The sequence below is a fragment of the Sceloporus occidentalis genome, unplaced genomic scaffold (assembly GCF_023333645.1).
Source record: "Sceloporus occidentalis isolate IW3139 unplaced genomic scaffold, rSceOcc1.0.p SCAF_3, whole genome shotgun sequence".
In the NCBI taxonomy this organism is placed as follows: Eukaryota; Metazoa; Chordata; class Lepidosauria; order Squamata; family Phrynosomatidae; genus Sceloporus; species Sceloporus occidentalis.
This window is the reverse complement of record NW_028316983.1, coordinates 131,328,551-131,354,894: the sequence shown is the minus strand read 5'-3', so window position 1 is coordinate 131,354,894 and position 26,344 is coordinate 131,328,551. Positions and strand designations below refer to the sequence as shown.

At 39.1% G+C, this 26,344-nt stretch overlaps 2 protein-coding genes and 1 long non-coding RNA gene across 10 annotated transcripts in view; 2 read left to right on the top strand and 1 right to left on the bottom strand.

Annotated features, from left to right (window-relative positions):
• LOC149316809 (protein FAM193A-like) overlaps positions 1–1,066 on the top strand; it is a 58,115-nt gene extending 57,049 nt beyond the window's left edge. For all 5 annotated transcript variants that reach the window (XM_089516314.1, XM_089516310.1, XM_089516309.1 and 2 more), the window contains one exon: positions 250–1,066. In XM_089516314.1, the coding sequence (XP_089372440.1) occupies positions 250–343 (94 nt within the window). In that variant the 3' untranslated portion in view covers positions 344–1,066. The remainder of the gene's footprint in view (positions 1–249) is intronic.
• Positions 1–16,556, bottom strand: part of ECSCR (endothelial cell surface expressed chemotaxis and apoptosis regulator) — a 32,548-nt gene extending 15,992 nt beyond the window's left edge. The window contains exons 1-7 of one of the 2 annotated variants that reach the window (XR_016280536.1): positions 16,461–16,556; positions 14,689–14,736; positions 13,290–13,406; positions 11,874–11,972; positions 6,655–6,694; positions 3,717–3,796; positions 2,402–2,825 (exon numbers count right to left, since the gene is read on the bottom strand). Coding sequence is in view for 1 of the 2 variants with exons in the window: in XM_089516315.1 (XP_089372441.1) it covers positions 2,791–2,825; positions 3,717–3,796; positions 6,655–6,691; positions 11,874–11,972; positions 13,290–13,406; positions 14,689–14,736; positions 16,461–16,518 (474 nt within the window). In the remaining variant the exon portion in view is untranslated. Of the gene's footprint in view, positions 1–1,147; positions 2,826–3,716; positions 3,797–6,654; positions 6,695–11,873; positions 11,973–13,289; positions 13,407–14,688; positions 14,737–16,460 lie in introns of those variants that run through there. The other variant, XM_089516315.1, reaches the window with a different exon arrangement.
• Positions 16,557–19,140: 2,584 nt separating this feature from the next.
• On the top strand, positions 19,141–26,344 carry LOC149316807 (uncharacterized). 3 transcript variants are annotated; one of them, XR_016280535.1, is made up of 3 exons: positions 19,141–19,281; positions 21,056–21,215; positions 23,800–26,344. It is a non-coding gene; the product is annotated as an uncharacterized LOC149316807 (long non-coding RNA). The 3 variants fall into 3 exon arrangements; XR_016280534.1 differs by having other exon boundaries at positions 19,141–19,297; positions 21,056–21,204; XR_016280533.1 differs by having other exon boundaries at positions 19,141–19,297.

Here is a 26,344-nt window from a genome sequence, read left to right as displayed (position 1 = left end):
TTTTAAAAAATCTGAAATGGAAAACACTTATACTCCCAAGCATTTCATATAAGGGAGTCAATCTAATGTTAACGTTTTTCATTATCTTTTTACATTAAGTCAAAAGCAACTCTATTCAAATGTTAACAGTTTTTTAGAATACAATTTATTATGTTGGATACTTTACACCATAGCATATCAGAGAGATACTAAAGATAACAGTATCGTGCTTTGATGAATTACAGTTTTTCATATGTATTTTTCCTGTAGATTCTGCCTGGATTCTGCCAGACAAACAAGGCAACGACTTTCTATCAACTGGTCAAACTTCAGCTTGAAGAAAGCCACCTTTGCGGCTCACTAAAAGACGCAGTATGGAATATGAATATTATGGAATCTAATGACTAACCTCACCTTCTCCTATACTGAGAACTGTTGTGGCCTTGAGACCTAACTTTATTTGTCATGTGGGATCCTCACCAATTATGTAGCCTGTTCCCAGATTCTAGAAGACTGAAAAAATGCTGCTTTCTCCTTGCATTTACAAGTTTTTGTGACTGAAGTCTGTGAATGAGACTTAATCCGACTGTAGCCTGATGTCATTGGACTTGGAAAAATAGCATGTTTCCAATTTTTGGAGAAACTTTTGGCCTCAAACGTTTTAAGCAGCTGTGTTGAAAATAGGCTCATTTGCCTCAGCTGTTGTGGCTGTTGCCATTAGACTATGTCTTGTCTATCAAACAGTGCAACAAACCCAGCCAATTCTGCATTTTTTCCGCTGTAGACTTCTTCAAACAAAGAGCCATGGGAAAACATACTTCTTGGGACAAGCATTTACTTTTTCCCCACAATCTACCATTACAAATGTTCCAAGTTAAGCTGTTTGTGTTTGATTTCTGATTTATAGCCAGCTTGTGTAAAAATTCTTGCAGAAGAAGGTTAACAAACCCGTACCCATGTATCAGATCAGTAAATTGTATAACTTCATTAACACTGAGGACTACCTGGCTAATTTTAACATATTGTTAAAGAATATTAAAATCATGCCTTTCTTGTTGAAAGATGGAATATATTAGCAATCACAAAAGCCTTCTGTGTTGTTGTTTTTTGCTGCCGTGAAAGAAGACAATGAGAAGCCAGCGTCTAGAAAATATTGTGGATAAAAGAGACCACAAATCAATTATTAGCCTTTGTTTTTATGTGTTTGCCACCCACACCCAGCAGAAAAAAAAATGTTTTATAAACTGGGATTAAAAACCCAGGACAAAACATGTAAAAAATCCTGAAGTAAGTGAAAAATTGTAAGCACGGGTGATTAGGTTTTTAGGTGACACAGCTGTCAGACACTGCCAGCAGTTCAGATTGTAACAGGGATAATAAATTCATTCAAAAGGAAAAAAATGAAATTACTGTAATGGATAGATTGATTTATTTTCTCTGATCCTCTTTCTGGTATGCCAGTTTGTTGAGATACAGTTATTCCTATATCTCTGTGTGCTGCTAGAGCAGTATCTTGATGCAGTAAAGAAGCTGCTCACTCATAATAATTCATGTAACTGTTATGACTCTAGCCATGCAAAGGAGGAAACCAGGTGAAGCTGGAATATAGGGAGTGAGGCACTGCAGTGTGTCAGAATCTTATGCTCACTTAGAATCTGGTTCTGCTCCCAACAATTTTGTTCTGGTTCTGCTCCCAACAATATAAAAAGAGGTGACAGAAAATAAGTATTTTCACTACAGTCAGTAGTAGCCATTTGCTGCAAATGTCCAATAGCATTTTGTTTATAAGACTGGGAGTTCTGTTTTCATATATAAGGGTATGCAGACTCTCTCTCTATCCTCAGTTCTAGAACTGAATAGGATACATAACAGAGAGAACACAGAACAAATGAATATAGCAGCTGTCTTTTAAGTTTCTCTTTATAGCCCTTCCTGACCAGAATTTCTGAGAAAAACATCCACCATTAAACATCCACTCCTGCTGATTCTGTAAGGGCAATGCTCTCAATAAAGGTAAGTAAAGAGAAATTATGCCTCAAAATATGATCCTTTTACCTTCTTGAGACAGGTTTTCTGTGTACTAAATGAAAAAGACAATTGTAGGGGAAAGTTATCTATCAAATGCTACCACAATAAGGGGTATCTAAGGTAAGGAAGTAAGGAAGAGACACTTTCTCCACAGAGACTAATGAAAAGACAATTTTTTTAACTGTGTTTTCCAGGTCTTTTAGATTACAGCTGCCATTAGGTCTAGCAGAAGTGAAAGATCACTTGAGCTGAAATCAAATACATCTGGAGTCTATTGGGTTGGGGAAGATTACACTATAAACCTCCACCCAAAAGAAATTAAGAATTTCAAGTCAGAGAAAAATGTAGCAGCTAACTAACCCACATCCTCTCCTTCCCATGGCAGTAGCCTCACCTGCCCCACTCAGCAGCATCACCTTGGAGAACATATTCTGGGAGTTGTGGGCCAGGAAAAAGAAGACCAGTCCCTTTAGCACATTTCTCTCTGAATCTGCAGCCTGAGTCTTGTTCACTAGCAGAACTGTGAGTTAAAACAATAAGGTATATGCTTTGCATTCCACAGGTGACTCTCCAGCTAAAGGTTCAGGTAAAAAATGCTGGGAAAGACCTCTGTCTTAGATCTCAGAGTTACTGTCAGCCAGAGTAACCAATTCTAAGCTAGATCGACCAGTGGTCCCATTTATAAGGCATCTTCATATGTCTGTGTCCCAGGTGGAAACAATAATTAAATATACTGCATCTTCTCACGATGACTAATAATGTTGCAGGTTTTAAAATGTCTCTTTATTCTTCATATGTAACCACTGTCTTTGTAACATCTAGAAAAACAAGACAAAATTAGTAGACATCATTGGTCTTAAGTACTGAACACAAATCTTCATAATCTTTAGATTCTATGACTAGTCCAGTGTTTAAAACAATTTTGGGGACAAAATTAATCTTGCCTAAAGGATAGAAGAAGGAATCTGTAAAGGACTATAGCTGATAATGAATCATAGTTAACTTCTATGATTCCAGCACATAAGATAGAGCAGTAGAACCTGTTCCATTTGCTTAACTTAAGAGATTAGCTGCCATTTGTCTCCTTCCATGTATTATTTCCATTCATGCTTGCCATTATAAGAACAACTGGACTAAAATTTATTTGCTTTCTTTTCCCCCATACCTTTCAATAGTGATAATCTGCTGGAGTTAAATAGGGGTTACAGTATTAAGGTTCAAAAGCATACATTGTGTGGACAATAGGAATCTTAAAAAATACATATAAAGCCTCACTAACTCTTTGCTATAGTCATTTGATTTTGCCAGTATGCTTGATTATGCTTTTGATTTGATTGATATAGCCATTTTGGTATAAAACTAAAAGTGTACAATATGAGAAACTTAGTCATAAACTGTCTTAGGCCACATTAAAGACTAACGTGTTTTATTTGGTATACTTTCATTAACTACAGCCCATTGCTTCAGATGCAAGTTTACCCATAGTTCAACATAACATGCTTATGCTATAGACTGAGAAGACTGTATCATTTTGAAAGCATGTGTACTGTATTATACAATGGAACCTATTTCTATAGTGAAAACAGTACGCTAGATTTAGCAGGATTTACCTTTCTGGAATGTCTCTGAACTATTCAGACTGTAGAGGACTGGTCTGTTTTTCAAATAATTGACACAAAGCAGAACTATTTTTGTTCCCCACTCTTTACCTTTGTTACTTGTGTTTAAGTCCTTCATGGAGACCAACAAGACATTCTTCATGCCAGCTGTAGTTTCCGCATCAGAGCAGCTGCCAGAAAAAAAGAGGAAGCATGGCATATTACTTACTCTGGTTGCTTCATGACTAAATGTCTTTCTTCCTGGTACAAACATCTAAGAGAAGATATTCCTGGGAATCATTTATGGATAACTTGCTGTTTCAGCTCCATTCTTCCTATACTGTGATTAAAGCCCTCATTACATTCATCTCAGATGCTTCTTACATACTTCCAAATGAGGGGGAATGCTTTCTTTTCTTCAGACCTAGTTTTTGAGATTTAGCTCAGGAACTTTGATCCAAATTAGAATGTTTCTCATTTATTTTAAGAAATAAGGACTATATTGGGGCCACATTTTCAGGCATATGCAACAACATGCTTCAGATGTTTCAGTAACTGGAATTGGTTCTGTGTATCCATCTCTTTCCCTCTCTCTTACCAAAAAGCTAAAAGGATTCTCAGTGATGCCACTGGTAATCGATCATCTTATTTTCTGTGTACAAGTTCCTTCTCCTTTTACCCCTTTTCTTTAAAAAGTGTTCACCACCACCAGATAATTACCATTCCATCCCCCCTCCCAAATTCAGTGCCATGATAACTTAAGCATCTGAGGGCAATATAGAGGAAGCTCATTATAACCATATTCAGGGCAATGGCTAAATATTGCCTGGGGTGTGTTTTTAATGTATTAAAACTCAAAGCAATCACCGGTGGGGTACAGACAGGCAGGGGAAGACGTCTTGGAGGTGTATTCTGCTGAATACGGAGCCTCCAGACCGCCCGCCCCGGGGGCGTGGCTCAGGTGTATGGGGCTTCCACATGGGGGGCAGTGAAGACGCCTCACCTGGGGCCATTTCTGACCCGCAGTTTCCATACCGCCACCTCGGAGGACGCTGCAAAGAGAGAGGCAGCTTCTGCACGGGTGGCCAAAAACGGGGCTTTTTTTTTTCTTTTGCCGGCTGGCGGATGCGCAGCTGCGCAGCTGCGGCGCTCAGCACCGGCGGCAGAAAGCCTATGGGCACATTTAAAGCGCCCAGACCCCTTTAAACTTTTTCCCTCGCCCTGCCCAAGAACAATGGTGGTCTCCTGCCAGCTGGTGATCAGCTGGTGTTGGCATCCTTGTCCGCTTGCACGTTGGTAGTGTCACCAGCATCATGGATGCCTCCTCTCCTTTGGTCCCCACGCTCTTGCTGAATCTGCAGTGCACAGCCACAGCTGTCGCCGCTGCCACCGCTGTCCCCCTGCCATCCCCCATCACCTCCCTTGTACATATGTAAATATTTAAAGTTTTAGCGTTTTTTTTATTGTTAGGTGAAAATGGCACAGGAATGTGTGTAGGGGTTCACTTTAAAGTCCAAACTTTCCCCAATTCTAGCAGCGCATGCGTACATGTTGCTCTAGGGTTAGGGTTAGGGTTACGAGCATTAAAATAGAGTGCAGCTGTGCTGCAGCTTCCACATCTGCATGGCATCTGATGCTCTAATTAGAGCCTCGGTGCAAACTGCGCATGTTCCAGGACCCCGACTCATTATGCGACGCAGCAGACACGGAGCATTTAAATGGGCAACTTAAATTAGCGGCGTAACAATTCTGGCAAACCGGTGCAGCAGCTTATAGACGGAGATGTGCAGCTGCGCAGTATATAGAAAAGCAGTGGGGAAAAGCAGCACCTTTTTAATGCCGCTTCTTCCCGCTTGGGGCGGGCGGGCGGCGTGTTCATGGCGGCATACAGATAAGGGCCGTCTGAAGGCTATACCTTCATGACGTCATGAACACACCCCTTTTTGCCCATCTGTAACCCACCACCACAACTTTTAAGAGATCTAAAAAGCTTCTGGGGGGGGGGTTGAAGTTACAGAAAGAAAAGTAGGAACAGTAACCCACCTTTAAAAGTGAATAGCTGAAAAGGGACACTGCAAGAAGGTGGAGAAGAGGTGGGGACGGGCAATACAGTACAACACTTTAACTCTTGTCTGGGCCTTATGGGGCAGGCCATTCTTCTGCAGTCTGTGATAATTTAGAAACCTAACGTTTAGGAAGGTAAAGTTTCATTTTCCAGGTTATTTTCTCTTTAAGAAGAAATTCCTTTCATATGAATACCAGGGGCTGCAAGGAAAAGGTTTAGCTGCCAACCTGTGTGGACTAGTTTTGATTATTGTACACCAATTTATGAGACAAAGTAGTGTAATCTTGGCAGAGGTTTCTTTGGAACAACTCACTATATTTGAATAGAACCTAGTTCAAAAACAGTGTAAAGAAGCCAGTGGCATCACTGGGGGGAGTGCGGAGTGCACCAGGTGACACCCTAAGAGGGGGTGACACCATTGCTCCCCAAACATTTACTTTTTGGAAGAAATGGGCTGTGGCATTCATCTGCTTCCCTATTAAATTGCTTTAAACGATGGTGGGAGTGGGGTGAAGCTCAGTACGAGGAGAAAGGAGAGGCCCCAGAATGTTTTAAAATTCAAGTTTCAAAATTTTAATTTTTCAAAAATTAAAAATTTGAATATTAAAAAATATTCTTTAAAAATTTTCTTTAAAAATATCACATTTTAACCAAATCTTCACTATGCATATGTAAATACATTTAGGTTGTGCATGTTATTGTAATTTGAGGATATAATTTCAATTTTGCCAGTTGTTTATGCCACATCTATTAGCATTACACTCAGTGCTGTATGGGAATTACAATTTACAAGTAGCATTAGTGAAAAAAAGTATTGCTAAGGATTCTGAATGGTTTGACATGCAGGAGGTCAATGGGGGGCGACGCCATGAGTAACCGCACCGGATGACACTAGGGATGCCACTGAAAGAAGCCAATGTAAACTATCCCAGTTAGCAGCAAAAACAAATACTTCAATTTTAACAAGCAGGTAAATAACATTACCTATAGGTTACTACTGGATGCTGAGGTTTCTGTTTATCTGCTAAGAAAAGAATAGTCAATTACTATTTTACATTAGAAGTTGAAAATGTGTACAGATAAGCTCTACATAAGCTGTCAATATCATGCTGTAGATTTTCTTAACTGTGGGTTCATTTTATCTGTCGGAGTTCAACTGTCTAGTGACCAAAGAGGATTGTCAGAGCAGATTGAGAAAATGTGGGTTGACTGTGAGCTTCTTATGAAACAATTACATAATTATTTCACATCTCGGCCAACACATTACGTGCTCTATACACCCAGCAGTGTATAGAGATCAGTTAGCAATAATATCCAGCCAAATACGTAACCAAAATATGCAGTGCCTAGTCACTTCTTTGGAGTTGCCTTTTGCATGTTCACTATAAATGACTGCTGGGTAGTCATTGGCATGCAAAAAGCTAATTTCTAAATGTGGCCATCCTGAACCGTCCAAGAATGCTGCCAGTACAACAGAACAGTATCTGGTTGCATGTTATGCACACGTGTCTTAGCTACATTTTAGCCATTGTAAAGTGCTACAAGCACTAATTAGGAACCCATCATACCTAAGTGGTTTCAGCTAGCAAAAAAACATGTTTCAAGAGAACATAATTATGTACCTGAATGTAGAAAATTAATTGGGAGATACAAAAATGCCTTGTTAGTTATTGGAATATCAGTATCTTTTCACGTAGGTCCCATCACCATACTGGAAGGATTACACTCCTGATTCATTGCATCTGTAATAAGGGCCTTCCTCTTTTCCTACCTCTTTCTACTTTTCACTCTGACAAGCCGCATTGTCACATACTATGTCCAAAGTACAATGGCTTCAGTTTAATCATTTTGTCTTCTAATAAGAGTTCAGACTTGATTTTTTCTAGGACCCATTTATTTGTCATTTTGCACTCTTAATTTTGTGTGATAGTTACTGAAGACAAAACAAGTTAAGAAAATTAGTTATGTTTGCTCTCCGTGATGATCTGTAGCTGTCCATGATTGAATCATTCATTGGTTTAAAGGCTTTAAAAAAATTAACCAATATGGTTGCTTTGAGGTCATCAGTTCCAATGACATATAAATGAATGTTTGCCATGACAGCAAGTGATTTGGGAGAGAAATAGGTCCAAACTAGTGTGAAATGAATGGGTATATCATTCTGTGCAAGTATGGCTAGGGGCAGGCTGGATGGTGCTTTCCACCTCAGGTGGAAAAAGCCTCTTGGGCTGTAAATGTCTCCTGAGGCTCTAGTACACATTATGTAATGACAGTTGTAAAAGGCAAAAGATTTATATGATCTGAAGAGAAACTTGAATATATGAAATGACAGTAAATAGCACACCATTCAATAACAATTCAGTACTTAGATACATCTAGAGCGAGAACAGAATGTGCAGAAAAACAATCCTCACCGCTCAAAAGAGACTTCCTCAGGAAGGAAACTAATCAATTTTTTCAGTTTACCTTGGGGATCTTTAGATGTGAAAGAATCTGATTTTTGGCATGTGTGTTTTTCTAGCCTTGGCTAATCAAGTCAAAAGAGGAATGTATGATCAGTCACAAATCAAAGTAGTCCCCATTTTGGTAGATATTGTTTTACTAAGCATTTCTCATGGCAACACCCAACGCTAGAATTGGGAAACCAGAAAGGAATGGAAAGGATTATTCATACTGTATCTGTATTGGGGGTTTGCAATGATGGCTTCTGGGTCACACTGTTTGACTGTTATTTAACCGAAATGCCAACTGTTAAATGCTATATCTCCAAAAAAATACCACACATCTCTTGGTTCCTAGGAATGAAAAATACCCCTCACTGTGCACTTTAACCTCTCTAAATGAACGAGAGAGATAACTGTTTACTGACGTCAGGTTTATATCCTTTGTGAGACTGAAGAAATGCTCCCTATTTTGGATCATCATTTCTTCTCATCTCTCACAAAACCGTGTTTTTCCCAGCAGTTACCTATGGGAGTGCTTCCTTTACTTAAAAAGTGACTTCAGAAAACTGATACAGTTTTCTGAAGTCAATTTTCAAGTAAAGGAAGCACTCCCATAAGTAACTGCCTCAGCAAAACACATAAAGGGAAAGATTGCCATTATGCATCTACATTTTTAAATGGCAACTACTAGGTACAGAGTTCAACTGGGACTCTACCTGAAATGTTTTTAAATGTAAATTTGTGTAGTCTGCATTCATCAGGAATAAAATGAAAATGTGATCTATAATGTTCAAGCCTGAAAACTAGTTCATTGACAATAGACAAAGAAGGATTTTTTTTTCAAGTTGTTTTTGTGGTTGTAGATTGCTAGGTGCTACTCAAAAGAAATTAGAAAAAGACAAGCAGCTATTGACCTATTTATAGTCTTAAATTTGACCCCCAAGAGAAAGGAAAAGATTTGTCGGAGAAGAGAATAAGAGACAAGAAAAATCCATGGTTATTCTTTAGCATCTTAATTCAACGAACATAACACTGTACGTAATAACAAGAGTCAAGGAACTGTTAATGAAAGGAATAATGATCACTAAGTAAATTTGAGATGTGAGAGAAGAGCACACAATAGCATGTTAGATAGCAAGACACATAAGTAGCAACTAACAAGATTTAAACAGTAGTAATAAACTTTAATTTTTAGTGGCATGAGTAGCAAGCAGAAATGGTGAAAGAAGAAAGAAAATAGTAGCAAAGCAAGATTGGTTGCAAGTGTGGAAGAACATGTCAGTAGAAAGAAACTGACATATTTGTAATTTTGACAGTTATGAAACAGGATGATCTAGCATGGAAAGACATCTGATCAGAAATGGGGAAAAATGAATCAAAGACAGTTGCATTGAAAAGGAAGATATACAAAACAGAGAGAATAATGTTGAGTGAGGTAGATCATTTTGTTTTGTTCAGAAGATTTAGAATTTATAAGATTTTGTTTAGACGATTTAGATGAGGATCAAATTAGAAGCACAGAATCAAAGTAAGCAAAATACAACAATAAGGACTGGGACCGATTCAGGCTAGAAGTGAAAGAGAACTGCCTGTTAGTCTCTATACAAAGAAGACTGAGCACTTCAAATAAGACTTCAGGCATCCACTGCTTGAAAATATTCAAAAATTATAACTTTCAAGTATCAAACTTTGATTTTTCCATTTTATATAAGGGACACAATTTTGCTATGCCATTGTATTTAATGGGACTTGAGCATACATAGATTTTGTTATTCATGGGGGTTCCTGGAACCAAACCCTAGGGGATAACAAGGGTCCACTGTGTACGCACACACACACAAAACAAACAAGCTTCCTTTATATACCGCTTCATACCTCCTAAGCAGTGTCTAAGCGGTTTACAACTGTAAGCTAATTTGCCCCCAACAGTCTGAGTACTCATTTTAGCAACCTCGGAAGGATGCAAGCCTGAGTCGAGCTTGAGCCCTTTTGCTGGTCTTGAACTTGCAACTTTATGGTTTTGAGTGAATGGTTGCAGTACAGGCATTTAACCACTGCGCCACCAGGGCTCCTAACACACACACACACACACACACACACACACACACACACGAGATCCTAGTAAAAATTCCTCCTAGTAAAAAAGTTAGAATCATTCAAACTATTGTATTTCCTTTTACCATGTACGGATGTGAGAGTTGGACAGTGAAGAAAAAGGATAGCAAGAAAATCTGAGATGTAGTGCTAGAGAAGAGTGCTGAGGATACCAAGAACAGCTAAAAAGACAAACACATGGGTCCTAGAATAGATCAAGCCAGAACTCTCCCTGAAAGCCAAGGTGACTAGAATCATAGAGTTGGAAGAGACCACAAGGGCCATCCAGTCAAACCCCTGCCATGCAAGAACTCACAATCAAAGCATCCCTGACAGATGGCTATCCAGCCTCTGTTTAAAGACCTCTAAGGAGAGAGACTCCATCACTATCTGGGGGAGTGTGTTTCACTGCCAAGCAGCTCTTACTGTCAGAAAGTTTCTCCCAATGTTGAGGTGGAATCTCCTTTCCTGTAGCTTGCATCCATTGTTTCATGTCCTATTCTCTAGAGCAGCAGAAAACAAGTTTGCTCCATCCTCAATATCATACCCTTCACATATTTCAAAAGGACTATCATATCACCTCTTAACCATCTCTTCTCCAGGTTAAACATAGCCAACTCCCTAAGTCTCTCCTCATGGGACCTGGTTTTCAGACCCTTGACCATTTTGGTCACCCTCCTTTGGACATGCTCCACTTTGTCAACATCCTTTTTGAACTGCGGTGCTCAGAACTGGACACAATATTCCCAGTGAGGCCCGACCAAAGCAGAATAGAATGTCACTATAACTTGATCTAAACACTATTCTTCTATTGATGCAGCCTAAAATTGCATTGGGTACTAGGACTCCTAGATATCTTTCACATGTAGTCTTGTTAAGCCAGGTGTCCCCCATCCTATATCTATGCATTTTATTTTATTTTGCCCTAAGTGCAGTACCTTACTTTTCTCCCTATTGAAGTTCATTTTGTTAGTTTTGCCCAGCTTTTAAATTGAGGCTAAATTGAAGCTGTCATATGTCAGCCACATAATGAGAAAGTAGGACTCATTAGAAAAGACAATTATGCTGGGGAAGGCATGAGTTGAGATCGACTCAAAAGCAACTAACAACAACAACAAATTTGTAAACGCTAGTACAGTGAGATGATAATAGACAGTACTATTAGTGTACTCTAAGAAATAAAAGCGCACAATGATAAAGAAAACAAGACTTAAAATCAAAATGAATTTTAAAAGAATAAAAAAGCATGAATAAAACCGAACATTTAAATGACTATACATTTCAAAAGGCCTGAAAACAGGAAAAGAAAAATGAGGAGTATTATATGAAACCAAAAATATGGCGGAAGAGATGAGATCTCAAGTATAAGTTTATAACTGCTGTATAAACTGACCATATTCAGTAGTCACTAAGTGTAGAAAGCAAGAAGAATGGAAAATTGGCAAACAATGTTGGATCTGTTAAGGTATCCACAATAAGAAAGAAATGAAAAAACACTGAGCAGGCATTAATTTCAGAATCAACACCAAGTAACTTTGCTGGAGAAGCAATGATTATGGTAGACAACTGTAAGATGAAAATGAAATGGATAAAATGAAATGAACAATCAGATACCACTACAACCATTTTAGTACTCTTAAAACAGCAGTAAGCCTTATTAAATACCTTTTGCATCTTTGCAGTGATGGCACCTGAACCTTAAGCTGACCACACAGACCAGGATGAGCACTACCACTACCAAAATGACAATGAAGCTGATGACACCTGGATAATGGGTGGAAAAAACAACCATAATCACAGCCATCCCTAGGTTTCTATTTAACATATATTGGGCTCAGCACATGGCAGAAGTGCTAATAGTGACAACTGCCAAGCTAAGAAAGGCAGTACAATCTGAGGTGGACAGCAGCTCCACAAGCCATGATTGTGGCTGTCCTCTATTGACAGACTATCCATTTCTGCTAATTCATCATCTGAATTCTTGTGTGACTGTACTATGCCATAATGTACACATGGCATGGTTAATTGATCTCTACTCTTACTTAGTTTGTCTAAATAAGAGTAGAGGTCAATTAACCATACCATGTGTACATTATGGCACAGTATAGTGATTTCTACTCTCTAATCCTAATTTAAAAATTAAAATAGATATACTGAATAACCAGAAATCCTCTGAAGCCATAGTGGTAAATGTCCTCACAGAAAGTCAGCAGCAATTGGAACGGGAAAAACTGCTCTGCTGATGAGGTAGCAAGATCATCTTCTTTAGCACTGAAAGCTGATAAAGATGTTATACTGGCTTCATAACAAAAGGCTGCTTCATCTTTCATCAGTCACCATTGTCATTACTGGGCATCATAGCATTGTGAAAAGTTGCTAAATGATAGTAATTTCAGTGGCAAGTACAATGGGCCCTCCACATGCACTGGGGTTAGGAGTGGGGGACACCCGTGAAAGAGGAAAAAATGCAAATAACAAAGCCACTATTTTTTTTTACCTGAGAGAACATCTATCTAGGAATTTCTAGGTCCTCCAGCACAATTGTAGTCAACATCTGCCAGAAGCTGACAATAGAATTGCACCGGAGGGCCTACAAATGCCTAGAGAAGTGTTCTCTAGGTCTCCTGACAGCGGCTCCCTGGGGTGTCCTGGGGCATGAAGCCCCAAGGACACCCCTTTTCAGGACTTTGGGTGGCTTTTGGTGGCTGCAGGAACGAGGCGCTCCCCAAGAAGGAGCTCCGTTTTGGAGCTCCTTCCAGCGCCACTGTTAGGCCGCCACAAGCAGCCTGACGCGGTGTGAAGACATCACACCTGCGCCGCGCCATTTGGACGTGGTGTGGCCATCACGTCAAAATGGTGGCGCCCATTTGTACAGGACGCCACCATTTTGACATACGGAAGACGTACTAGGGTTGCGGGGCGTCTGTAAGAGACACCCCGAGGCAACCTTAGCATGTCTTCAGTATGTGCTATGGCACCAGTCTGTACTGCGCCAATACCAACAATTTGTGCCAAACATCTCTAATACTGTGGTATCCGTCTCTTCAGACTGTGACATTTCAACTTGATGTCTCTACTTACCAGAGGCTGCCACTGATAAGGCTGCTGATTTCTCTTCTGTAGGGGAAGGAGAACTAAGAATATCGGCATCCTGGAATCCAACTACAAGAGTCACCAATTTGGCTGTACCTGTGGATACTAAGAAGAGTATAAGTAGGAAGGAGAATGTCTATCTGCTAAATGGAGGGAGAGCAAATCACAGTAAGGCTCACCATCTTTTTAGCGAGACAGGGTAGAGAATGGGTCAGCCTACCTGGTCAGCAGAAGAGTTGGAAGTGCTGGTACTGTCTGGCTGCCTGATGTGGGCCTAGCTAACCACGGTATGGCAATTTACCTTTTCTGCAGCATCTTAGCTGCTCCATTACATGCATTTTGAACTTTACAGTATTTTTTGAAATGTTGACCTTTGAAGCTGGAGATGACAGAACATGAAAAGTGATGACTTTTTAAAAGGGTTTGTGCACCCTCTGCCCATAAGATGGCCTGCAGCCTACAGATGTGGTCAATGTAGAAGTCTGGTTTGCTTCTGTATACAAAATTGAAGAGAACACTATTTTGTCCATCACTTCAGGCATCAAAACATATTGAGATGATCCTGTATTTTAGTATTTTAGAATGTTTCACACTGCCTTAAGCCATGGAGAATCAGGTTTCAAATTAATAAATAATTTGGTAGTGTTCACCTATTTCAGACCTCTCCTCTGTCATTGCCTTTGTTCCCCTGCAACATTTTTACTTGCTCAGTGTCACAGGCTTTGGTACACTTGTTTCTTACAAAGCACAACAACAAAACTGAGGGCCCAAACAGACAGGCCAAAATAAAGCTGCTTTGGGTCACTTTGGAGCTATGCTGTTTAAATGATGCATGTGTCCTATGAGGCCGGAAGCTGTGCCAAAGCTGTGGTCCAATCCTATGGACTAGAGTACAGCTTTGGCGCAGCTTGTGGCCTCTTAAGATGCACATGTCATTTAAACAGCATACCTCCAAAGTGACCCAAAGCAGCTTTATTTTGGCCTGTCTGTTCGGGGCCTTAGATGTCTTAAAACAAACTGTATAGAAACAACATCTGGCACACCAAAATTGGTTCATGTTAGCTTTCCAACATAAATAAACCAGCATTCATTTTTGGACACACAGAAACATTTATTCCCATAGCGTGCTCAGCCAGGTGCATATTATATATACTCATGGGCATACTGAAACAAGAAGTGGTGCTGCCAATTGGAAAGGTGTTATAACTTCATACTGCATTTTTTTTGGGGGGGGGGTCAGGAAAAGAGGACTAAGAAAGAATACATTTACATTCTATCTCTTACACAACACTCCTGACAGGATCACACAATGATTTTGTTTTTTCCCCAATAACTTATTTTAAAAGACAATGCTGTATACTTAATAAATATTGGTAGGGTGATGTACCTGTCAAGGATGGCAGTGCAATGCTTTCATTTTTCATAAACTCAGAACCTGCAAGCAGAGTTTGAATACACAAAAACTATTAGAAAATATTTGTTAATTTATCTGAATTTTGTTAATTTCCCTAAATTGTCCACTATCTAAAATAAAGATGCTAAATTTGATCCCATTTAAATGCCCCCCATTTAACTGTTTTCCATTTTACTTCCCAAAGGCCCATTCTTACTGCTGCCCACAGCATCCCACACCCCAACTGTCAAAGGGTTAAATAGATCAACCTAGACAAAGTTCTCCTTGACTTTTTGCTCCTCAACCAAAATGTCTGCAGATCTGTCCATTGAACAGATGATCATGTGCTTCATTTCATCTATACAGAACTTGTTTAGGGATAGACACACATCACAGCATATGCTCATAATGACAAAATCAGATTATCAGACTTTCATCAAAATCAGACACAGTTAGAATGTTTCATACTCACAGCTCCTTTCATGTCATACACCCCATCAGATTTCAATATATGCATGCAATCTTCAAATTTTACCACATCATCCCTCCTCCCACATCAATCATTTTCTCACAAGGCACCAAGCGGAAATAGAAGAGAAGAGAGAAGAGACAGTATCTTGGAAAAGAGTTTCCTTCTGGTCCCTCTCTCCATTCCACTTCACAGATGACTTTCCAGTAATTCCCTCACCAGTGCTGACACTCTGTTTTAGCCTCCCATCTTACACCTATTTCTCATGGTATTTTATTTTATATGTTACTAAGATATCAGAGCTTAGAAAAAAAATGGTTAATTGATTTAAAAAATTATTTGGTTAGCTTTTCCTCCAATGTGTCGGAGCTTGATGGACTGCCTGAATAATCCTGAAGCAATTCCCATTTTTATTTTTGGTTATCAGAAAATATTAGGGTTGCTGTGCCAGAAACATGAAGACAAGAGGCCTCAGGAGATGAAGGATCATGCAATAGAATGGAAAGAAGGCAAATGGTGGTGATTTGCTATTGTTAGTTAGGCACAAGACTCTCAGACCGCAGTGGCCCTTTCAGAATGTGAGGCCTTCTAGGACTCATGGCTGGTGCTCCCACCCTTCTCCCTTGATCTGTGTGAAAATTGTTGGAACCATTCTGTGAGATGGGAGAGCACTGAGACTCTGATTAAGAAGATGGTTGCTTCCCATGTATTTAATTCATTCAGCTGTGTATTTTTATTACCAATGATATCACTTTTTCTTCTGTTCATAATTAAATGTGCTTGCTATGCCATAATTTCATTGCTAAAACAACCATTGCTTTGTTGCCACTGTTTATAGTACATTATTTGTGTACACACAAAGTCAGAGTAGTTAATCCGTAATCCCCAAGCATCAACATCTATTTATAGCACAACACCAAGAGACATCTGGATTTGCAGCATTTTACAGTCTGATTTGTCAAAAGCTCCACTTTTCCTTCATTAACTAAACTAAATGTCAGATTTACTCAAACACTAAGGTCTCTTTTGGTTTGTTTCCTGATGGATGTATAGCCCTCCCTTATACTGAATCAGAACATAGGCGCATTTAATCCAACATGGTGTGCCAAGCTTTCCAGGGTTTTAAGCACAGAGAAGGCTCTCCCAATCCAGCTGTCTGAAAGGACTTTGTAGCCCAAGAAACAAATTGTAGATCTGTATGGCCCTCCAAGTGATGATTAACATGAAGTTTACCAGGGACACAGTATAACTTACATCTGAATAGACAGAGATTGTATTATATGAGAAAGAATCTTACCTTGAAGAAAAACACAGTGACATATCCACAAAAGCACCAGAATTTTCAGAGCAGTCATTGTGTTTTCCACTCACAGCTCCTCTGAGCCCTGCGGTTCTGTTCATTCAGTGATGAGAAAAATCCAGGAGAGAAGTTTGTCTGCATATGTTGATTGTCCTGGGTTTCCTGTTGAATAATGGAAGGAAGCAGACTGAATCAACAGGGGGATTGACGCTGTGGAATTCTTCTTGTGGCCATTATAGTTTTGAAGGATATGAGACAGAAATCTACCTCTGTTGTTGTCAGGGGTTTGATCCTTAACTAATGAGAAACCTGTGGGAAATCAAAGTAGTAACAGAAGTGCAGGGTGATTTCTAACTTTATTTCTATCCCTTGTCCTGCTTTGAGGCTAGGAGTTTTAGCATGCAGACAAGGTTAGATGTCCAACCTTTTTGAAGTGAAATCATTTTTCTCATGGTGCTTGCTTTGAGCAGGAACTCATTTCTCCTTGCCCTGTTCTCAGAGGTCATCCCTGAAACATGGACACACTAAAACATACACAGATGCTGCACAATAGTTTAGAAATATATTTCTGAATCAAATGCATTCATTGCTTGTCCTCCTTTTAAACTATTTAATATATTTTCTTGCCATGCCTACTCCTAACAAATCACATATCTTTGTTGTGGCTTTTACTAAAAATCAGCATGTCTGTAGAGTAAGAAAGAATGACATTAAACATACTGTAACATATATATTTATCAATATGGGAACACACACACACACAGACAGAGTGGGCTCTTGGTATCCACTGTGGTTTGGTTCCAGGACCCCTCATGATTAGCAAGATGCTCAAGTCCAATTATATACAGTGGCATAGTAAAACAGTGTCCTTTATACAAACTAGCAAAATCAGGCTTTTCTTTTTGCAATTTTTATATTTTTGGAAGGTTTTTCATGCCTTGGATAATTGAATCTGTGGATAAAGGATACATGGATATGTAGGACCAACTGTATGTGTGTTTACACACACACACACACACACACACACACACACACACACACACACAGACACACACAGAGACACACACACACACACACAAACTCACAAACAAACTGACAGTATTTTTTCTCACAGCAAGAACAGTTTCCTCTATTATGTCCATAATTATTTTTCCAATAAGCAATAAGTCTTGCCCACCTATCTGCAGGGTAAAATGCTTTCCATACATTTCTCATATGTACTGGAAGACCAGTGGTTCCCAGCCTTGTATTCCAAGTTGTATTCCCAGAGTTCCTGACACGCTTGCTAGAGACCCAAGTGTGCGAACCATTATGATAAGTGGACAGACTGGATGTGTGCTGAATGAACCAACAAATCTGAGTTCCTTCATGTGCTGTTATACCTAAACAGATCCTGGATTCCCCAGCATTATAATATTGCAAGCTGGACTTGATAAGGATAGGAATAACATGTCTTAGAAAATAAAGTCACCCCTCCATTCTCGCGGACTTGAGGTCCGTGGTCTTGAATATTCATAGAGGGATGACCTCTGTTATTTTCACTAGGGTGCCTTCGCGATGTGCCCCCTGCACTCGCTTGCAGGCATGCGCCACATTCAAGCCTATGGGACTTGAATATAGATGAATTTCTGTTTTCACAGGGGCTCCGGAACGGATCCCCACTCCCCACAAAAAGGGAGGGCCGACTGTACATATGTAAGCTCCTTATGCAACACACTTTCAAGATCAGTTTGGAAAACAGTGGGGAAAGGTGGTGCATTTTGGCTGCTGGACTATATATATATATATATATATATATATATATATATATATTAATTTATTCATTGAATTTATATCCCAATTTTCTTCTAAAATGGGATTTAAGCCAGCTATATTTTGGCTCCATTTCCTCAGCAATGGGAATAGATTTTCTGCCACGTACTTTCACTCACATCTTTCCTTTAGAGGGGGAAGCAAAGCGATTTACTTGATTGGCTCTCATTAATGACACCATTTAGGCAAATTGAATGCCATAATATAATTTAATTCCTGCCCTGCCTTAAACATAGAATTTAATGGGAGATCCAGATGATGTCATGTTCCATATATAATCCTCCTGTCTTGCTACTTTTTTTCTGTGGTTTGCTGTTGTTTGTAGTGGGGAAAATATTTTTTAAAAGAAAAGACAGAACAGACACAAAAGTGCTATGGATGATTCTGCTATGGATGATATGGAAACACAAAGAATGCTTTATTTGGAGGCACTCTATAACTCAAAACAATGCCAAATTCAGTCAGATGTAGAAGACAACTGGTCTAATAAAGATGTGAAGTTCACTCTGGCTTTCATCAGTAGTTCATGTGTAATATATAAGACTAGTTCCCCATCTCCAGTGAATGATAATTCCTAACTCCTTCATCTTCAGTAAAACAAAACAAAACAAAAATGCTGCTAAAAGTATCACATATGAGTGGTTGATGCAAACTAATGAGAGTTGTAAATCAGTCCGTTATATTTGATAAGCCTGTCAGAAGGTACTGAACTGCAAGACCAGAACATTCCCAAGCCTTCTTGAGTTTATAAATGGAACAATATTGACTTTCCCTTCACAGATGGAAAGTTAATCTCTAGATTTCTAGATTAAGGTTTTACTCTGATTGAAAGACAAATTCCCAGTCACTGCTGATCAGAAATGCACCCAAATCTCTTCATTAAGCCCTGTGCGCTGAAGAGGACTGGATATTTTTTTGACTGCAGCTTTCTCATAGGTATAAAAATATCAACAATATTTACCAACAGCCACTTTAGCTTCCAATCGCCTTGGAAGCCAACCTCAAGGTAAGGAATGAAGCAGGTGAGTGGAATGGAAGTGGCTGGGCAGAGCTGTGTGTATATGTGCTATAGAATGTATTGGTCATTACTTTATATCCCCCCAAAAAATCCCCATTGATTGGTAACATCTTTAATTGATAAGTCTAAATTCTTTGCCTGTTGTGCAGAGAGACTGAACAGGAAATTTATTATTATTATTATTATTATTATTATTATTATTATTATTAACCTTTATTTTTAAAGTGCTGTAAATTTACACAGCGCTGTACATACAATCTTTTTAATTGGATGGTTCCCTGCCCTCAGGCTTACAATCTAGAAAGACACGACACAGAGGGAGTGGTGGTGGGGAAGGGGCATTATATGCACTTTGCATTTTAAATTTTCATTTGTGCATCAAAAATTGTGTATTGCAGATTCTCAAGGTTTTAACTGCATGGAAATGAGATGATTGCTTTTAGACTTCTTTTAAAAAGTCAATATGATGTTTTAAAAGGTATATCTTCACATTTTAGGGTCCCCCCCACCACCACCAAGGAAGTCATGCTTTACAGGCTTCCATTATTTTCAGTGTGTGTCCTGTGCATGACTACTTGAGGTAAGTCCCATTGTGTCTAGTTGAGCTTACTCTTAAGCAATTGTATTTAGGATTGCAGTTTGGTAGGGTTTATGGGCCCAGAGTAAAGCCTGAAACCAGCCTAGTCATCAGATTCTGCACTTCTTTTGTGTGCAGAGAAAAGGTGAGGGACCCAGTCTGGTGTGGTGAGCATATACAGGTTGGGAAGTCTCAAATTCTGTTTCTTTTTCATCCAAGTTGCTCATTTATATTTTTCATATCTATTCCATGTAAACTTGGACCATCTCACAACCCAGCTTTCAGTGCTGAACCAAAACAGAATTCAATCTCAGATATACTGCCCTGAAGCCTTTGGAGGCAGTGACAGGTGGGAACCAATGGATTAATATTAGTTGAGTAATGAATTAAGTTGGAAATTGCTAACTATAAGGGGCAACTTAATTTGAATTGTTTAATAGAAGCAACTGACTTTAGTTAGGATCTCAGTATCAAATATTTATCCAGAATTAACTTATTAACTCAAGGCTTCATTAATCAAAGGGTCCACAGTGGTGAAGAGACAATACATTTTTACAGTACATAGCTGATTCTTTGTCCAAATCCTAGTACTTTTGGATTTGTGCAAAACTACTACTTGTTTCAGAGGTAATAAATTACAAAACTGATGTCACAAAACTCATGCTGCTTATCCGTCTGTGGGATGAACTGGGTTAAGGGTTTGTTTGTTTGTTTGTTTTGAGGTTTGCAGATCTTCCCCAAACCACATTTCTAAAAACGATAAAGGCTTTAATTTACCAAGCTCAGGCTTTTTTGATATCTATAAAACCTGGAGGACTTCAGGAAGTTTAGAACAATTTGACCCCTTATAATACAAAAAGAACAAGAAAAGACATAACAAGAAAAGAAATACCTTAAAAACATAATTTCAGACAACTCTTTCCTGCACTTTACACATACATTTTTTGTCTCAAAAATACATCTACCCAAACATTCTGATTTACTCAAATTAAATTCTACAAATAGAAGACTATTTACCATACTTGAGATTTGTTTGTGTGAACATGTTAAAATCTGATTAATTTTAATGACCCTGTAACATTTCAGGGGGATGTTTTGTGATATAAACTCTACCATAAAGCTGATGTATTAATGATTTGAGAATTTGATCTGAAAGTTATTTATTTGGTGCAAAATAAAATGCAGATATAGTGCTGGAATGGGATGTGGATGCCCCGATTTAAGGCCACATGGAGTCATGAAACTCTGGGTAAACTGTTTCTCAGTTTAATCTACTTCACTGGATTGCTGTGAGGATAAAGTGAGGAGGAAGAGAGAAAAAGGAGCAGACAAATGTAAGTGATAAGTAAGTAGATAAAAATTTTTCTACAAAGAAAGAACTTGTTCTCACCACAAAAATTCACAGGGTGGGGTGGAATGGTTAGAAACCTGAAGTGGAAAGTCCCCACATTACAAGACATTGTAGGATCTACTCCCCTCCCTCCAATATTTATTTTATTTCCTTAACATTAATGCATAAACTTAATTGTTCAAAACTAATCTTGGTTATAAAGGAAACAGAAGAGTAAGCTGCTGTAACATGCCAGGTGCTGGTACCAATTTTTAAAAGTTCTGTGTGTCTTTGCACCCTGGCTTTGTACATCTACGTGGGGTCCCAATATACAGTTGTAGATAATTCTGGGTGCTGATGGTTGTATTATACGCTCTCAAAACCTCCAGAGGAAGTATGACAGGGTTGACTTTCCTTTATGACAACAGACTTACGGTAACTTTGTCTTGTTGGTTTATAGAGAGTGCAATGGAAGCAAACAGGCACTCCTATAAGTAAATAGCACAACCAGTAACCATCTGCCAGATTCCCAGGAAGCGACGTCTGCCATCCACTCCAAAGCTGCACACCAGTTTAACAGGGCAGGTAGTGAGGGACTGCTCCAGCTAATGCTGCACATCAGTCAAGCTAAATGTTGAGTGCATTCTCTGTGATTCCCCAGTTCTCACTTATTGCTTTGGGTTTCCTTGGCTTGATGGAAGGCAAAACTGCCAGCCAGGCTCTGGTTGTCTCAGTCAACTGTCAGCCTCTGCCCTCTCAGCTGCTATGACAAAGACCTCCTGAGTATTAGAAGACTATGTTCTACTCCTCACCTTTACCAGGCAGACCAGCTATATGAGGTTCAGGTACCACTTCTCCAGAGATCCAGGTAAAGAAAATCCCTTTCTTTCAGCATCAGTGAGTGTGATGGGTCATGCTGTAGTATGGATGACAGGCAGGAATTGGCCTCTGGGTTTTCCCACCATCTTATAGAACATTTGTTATGGGCCATCATGTGGCCATTTTTCTTATTCTTATTTTCAACCCTTTTATGGGTTGAAAAATGAAGGAGCTCTATAACTGTACCAGATGACCCATTTGGTTGCAGAGATGCTGAAAGATGTATGTTAGAGATTAACTCTGCCAGAGCCAGTGTGCTGTAGTGGTTTGAGCATTGGGATATGACACTAGAGACCAGGGTTCAAATTCCCCCTCAGCCATGGAAACCCACTGGGTGACACAAGTCACACTCTCTCGGCCTCAGAGGAATGCAAAGGCAAACCACCCACCCCCTGAACAAACTTATCAAGAGAAACCCATGATAGGCTTGTCTTAGGGTTGGCATAAGTCAGAAATTACTTGAAGGCACACAACAATAGCAACAAGATGTTGACTTCAGAGAGAAAGAAATCATGTTAGCTACAATCTAGTACCTATTCACCTGGGAATAAGCCACATTGAACTCAAGTCAGGCTGACCAGATATCATAACTACAAAGGAGGATGCAAAATATAGGGCATTCAAGAAAAATGGAGGACATTTTATTTCCACTTGCTTTTTCCCTTTTATCCTAAATCGCTTTCCTTTTATCTAATCCCACTTCTCTGGAAATGTATGGAAGAAAGTTGGAGTAGAGGAGAATATAAATCTTTTATTAATATAATAGTAAATGCCGTAATAAATGTTTTAATATATGTGTAATATATGTGGTTGCACAGTATGTGTGGATATGGAAAATAATAAAATGAATTCAAACTGCAAAAAAAGAAAAGAAAGAAAAGAAAAATGGAGAACATTCTCAAATAAACACTGCATTCATATCAATGTAAATCCTGCTCAAAATGAAAATGCACACTTTGAAAATCCTCCTGGACAGAAGGTTGAAATGTAGGAAGTGTCTGGGAAAAGGAGGACATCTGGTCATCCTGACTCAAGTGGGACTTACTTTCTGAGTAGAAATGAATAGGTTAGTGTTGTACACCATTGCTACTCAGAATGGTGGTCTGTGGACTGGTGCCAGTCTGCAAGCTATGAGCTACTCGTCCATTAAAGGTTTCCAAGGAACTGTGTGGATACACTAATAATATCACACCAATATGGTACCAATAACTGCACAGCAGGGAGAAAAACTGCCATTCCATCAGTTCCAGTTACTTGAGAAGCACCGCTATACATGATTTATGTTTCCAGCTGCCATACATTCATACTTGAGATGTAGGAGAGTAAGAGATACAGCTATTAAATGGCTTTGTAGTAGCATTGTAACCCAGTCAAGGAATATTGAACATACAATGTTAGAGGTATTAAAGATGTTATACATTTTGTGTTACCATTAACCCTTGTAACAATGTTTTAGGTATATTAGAGAGCAGGTAGATATTACTGTATATCATAATGGTAACTTAAATATCAATTTCAGGACATATTTTGTTGATGAAATACTATATATTCCCTCATTGATCAATGGAAAAATAAGATCTGGCCTGTTATGTAAAGAAATAAAATTATAGTACTAGTTACAGATTGTTATGGGATGAGAAGATAAATTCAGTACACTCAATCTGTGAATGTTATCTCCACTGTATTGCATACATTTAAAAACAATTTTCATTTTTCACAGGCGAATACTTTCTCCAACACCCAGCCATGAATTCTTCTGCTGAAAGCAGTCATCTGAGGCAATACGATGTCACTGGTTTGCCTGACGTCATCACAGGCTCTGCCACAACAAGGAAAGGAGATGGCCTTGTGATGATCTTCATCATTGTAACCATTTTTGTTCTCTTGGCTGTTATTATTATTATGACAGTTCATTTTGGTCCACAGCTACGCAAAGTCCAGCTCAGCCTGTACCATGATCCTATGCCCCAAGATATGGAAAATGGGGTTCACTTAACATACTGGAGGAAACTTGGTTCTCAGAAAAAATGCGACATGCAGTCTACTCTGACACTGGAGAATAATAATGCTACTGGCCTTAATATTCAATATGGGAGTGTAAAGCCAACCATCATAGAAATCACTTCTTTGTGAAAAGGTTTTGTCAAGCTTACAATGTCCTCCTGGTCCCGATGGAGGTTCTTCTAATCTGGCTGATGTTCTTATCAAAGCCCTAGTTGACCTCTGATATACAGAAATGATTAAAACAATTGACATGATCACTCATCTCTTCCGCTAATTTGCATCCAGGTGGCCCCCTGATTTACCTGGGAGCAAGATTGATGAAACAACAGAGTTGGAAGCTAAAGGGAAGGAAAACTCAAGAGTGAACATGTTCAGATATGGACAATGCCTCAGGGCCTACTTTGTAGCAGTGGAGGCAATGAAGAAAAACACTAATCTCCATTACCACTGTGTCCATGCAGTGTGTCTAGTGATTAGGGCTATTTGCTATCTGCATTTCCAGTGTGGCCTTCTAGAATCTTTTGTTATCCTCTCTAAGCATATTTGTTGAGTATTTCATAGCTAAAACCACTTACATCCACTCCAGCTTGAACACCATCATTATATGTAGTACTAGTATGAAATGTTCTGTCAGGTGATAATGTGCTTACAAAGGTGTGTCCTGCCACATGCATGCACAATATATGCCCATCATAACTGCTACACACTGGTTGTGTGCGTGACTGATTGGCTCCATGAGTGGTCAGTGCATCTTTGCTCTTTTGAAGATGGCAGTTGGGACCACAACTTTGACTAGTCCTTTCTGCATCTAACTTATTTTTCTAAGAACAGATCAATAATCTACCTTTCTTGGGCAAGATGTTCAAACTGTGATGGTCATCCAGGTTTACCTAGAGGAAATTAATTATCTAAACCTATTCTAGTATATATATTTTTTTACCATCGGTTTCTAGTAGGCTGCGTGCAGATGAGTAAACTAAAGTTCAATCCAGACAAAATGGAAATTATTTTGTTAGAGGGCAAAGTTGACCAGGAAGATGGTGTCCAGACTGTTTTGGATGGGCCTGCATTCCTCCAAATGGAGAGCTGTTCATTCCAGCCCTGCAGGTACAGTCGTCTCTCTGTATCCACAAATTCTTTATCCACAGATTCAACCATCCACGGCTTGAAAACATTTAAAACATATAAATTCCAAAAGGCAAACCTTAATGTTGCCATTTTATATAAGAGACACCATTTTACTATGCCATTGTATTTAATGGGACTTCAGCAGCCACAGATTTTGTTATCCATGGGGCCTAGAACAAAACCCCAGCAGATACCAAGGGCCCAGTGTATATGCCTACATGCCCTTGACTCCAAGTGCCTTGCATCAGCTTCTGCTAATGTGTCAGGTGCAACGTTCCAGCGCATAAAATAGATGTGTACTTGGAAGTACATTGCAATGCAAATAAATTCCTTTTTGAACATTGACTCTTTCACCTTTCACAGATTGATTAGCTATGCCCCGAGAGACATCTGTCATTATGCTTTTGAATACCAACCCAAGGATTTTTAGAGCCAGTCATCAAAACCTTCAGATGAGATGATACATAGATTAAAAATAATGGGATTCAAATAAGGATCCTAAAAAGCTATGAGAAAAAAGTTTGGGTTGGGAACTGAATGTATTTTGTGTTAGATGTTGTTTTTTCCAGTAGGCACCATCATAACAAAAATGCCTGTCTGTACCCGTTGTACAATATACACATTGCTGTAATTTCATTTTTAACATCATGTATATTTAACCAACCAATACAAAATTTCCACATCCAGTAAACTGACTGTCCTCTTGGTGTTTCTTGTCACTGATACTATTCCAAACCAGAGGTGTCTAGTTTCTTTTTACTGGTCTCCAGACAGAACCTGTTTTGCAGCTATTGGCATGTTAGTCAGAAGTGTATAACCTTTAAATCTTTCCACTCCAGATCTGTGAGAAAATTACAGAGTGATGTGAAGGAGAGATTTTCTTTGTTTTGCTTTTCCTGTCCATTCTCCTCTGCACCACACAATTATGCACAAATCATGTTCTCTCTCTGGTTGTTTATACATTAGACTTTCCCCCTGTAGTTAGAATCTTTTATTCACTCACTTTTCATGAAACCTCCAGATAATGTTGCCGTCAGAAAGTTTGTTTAAAAAAATGCAGCTGTTTTATTCCAGACTGGATTAATAGTGGAATTTATTGTAATAAAATATAGTTAGAACACGAGCCTATGGAA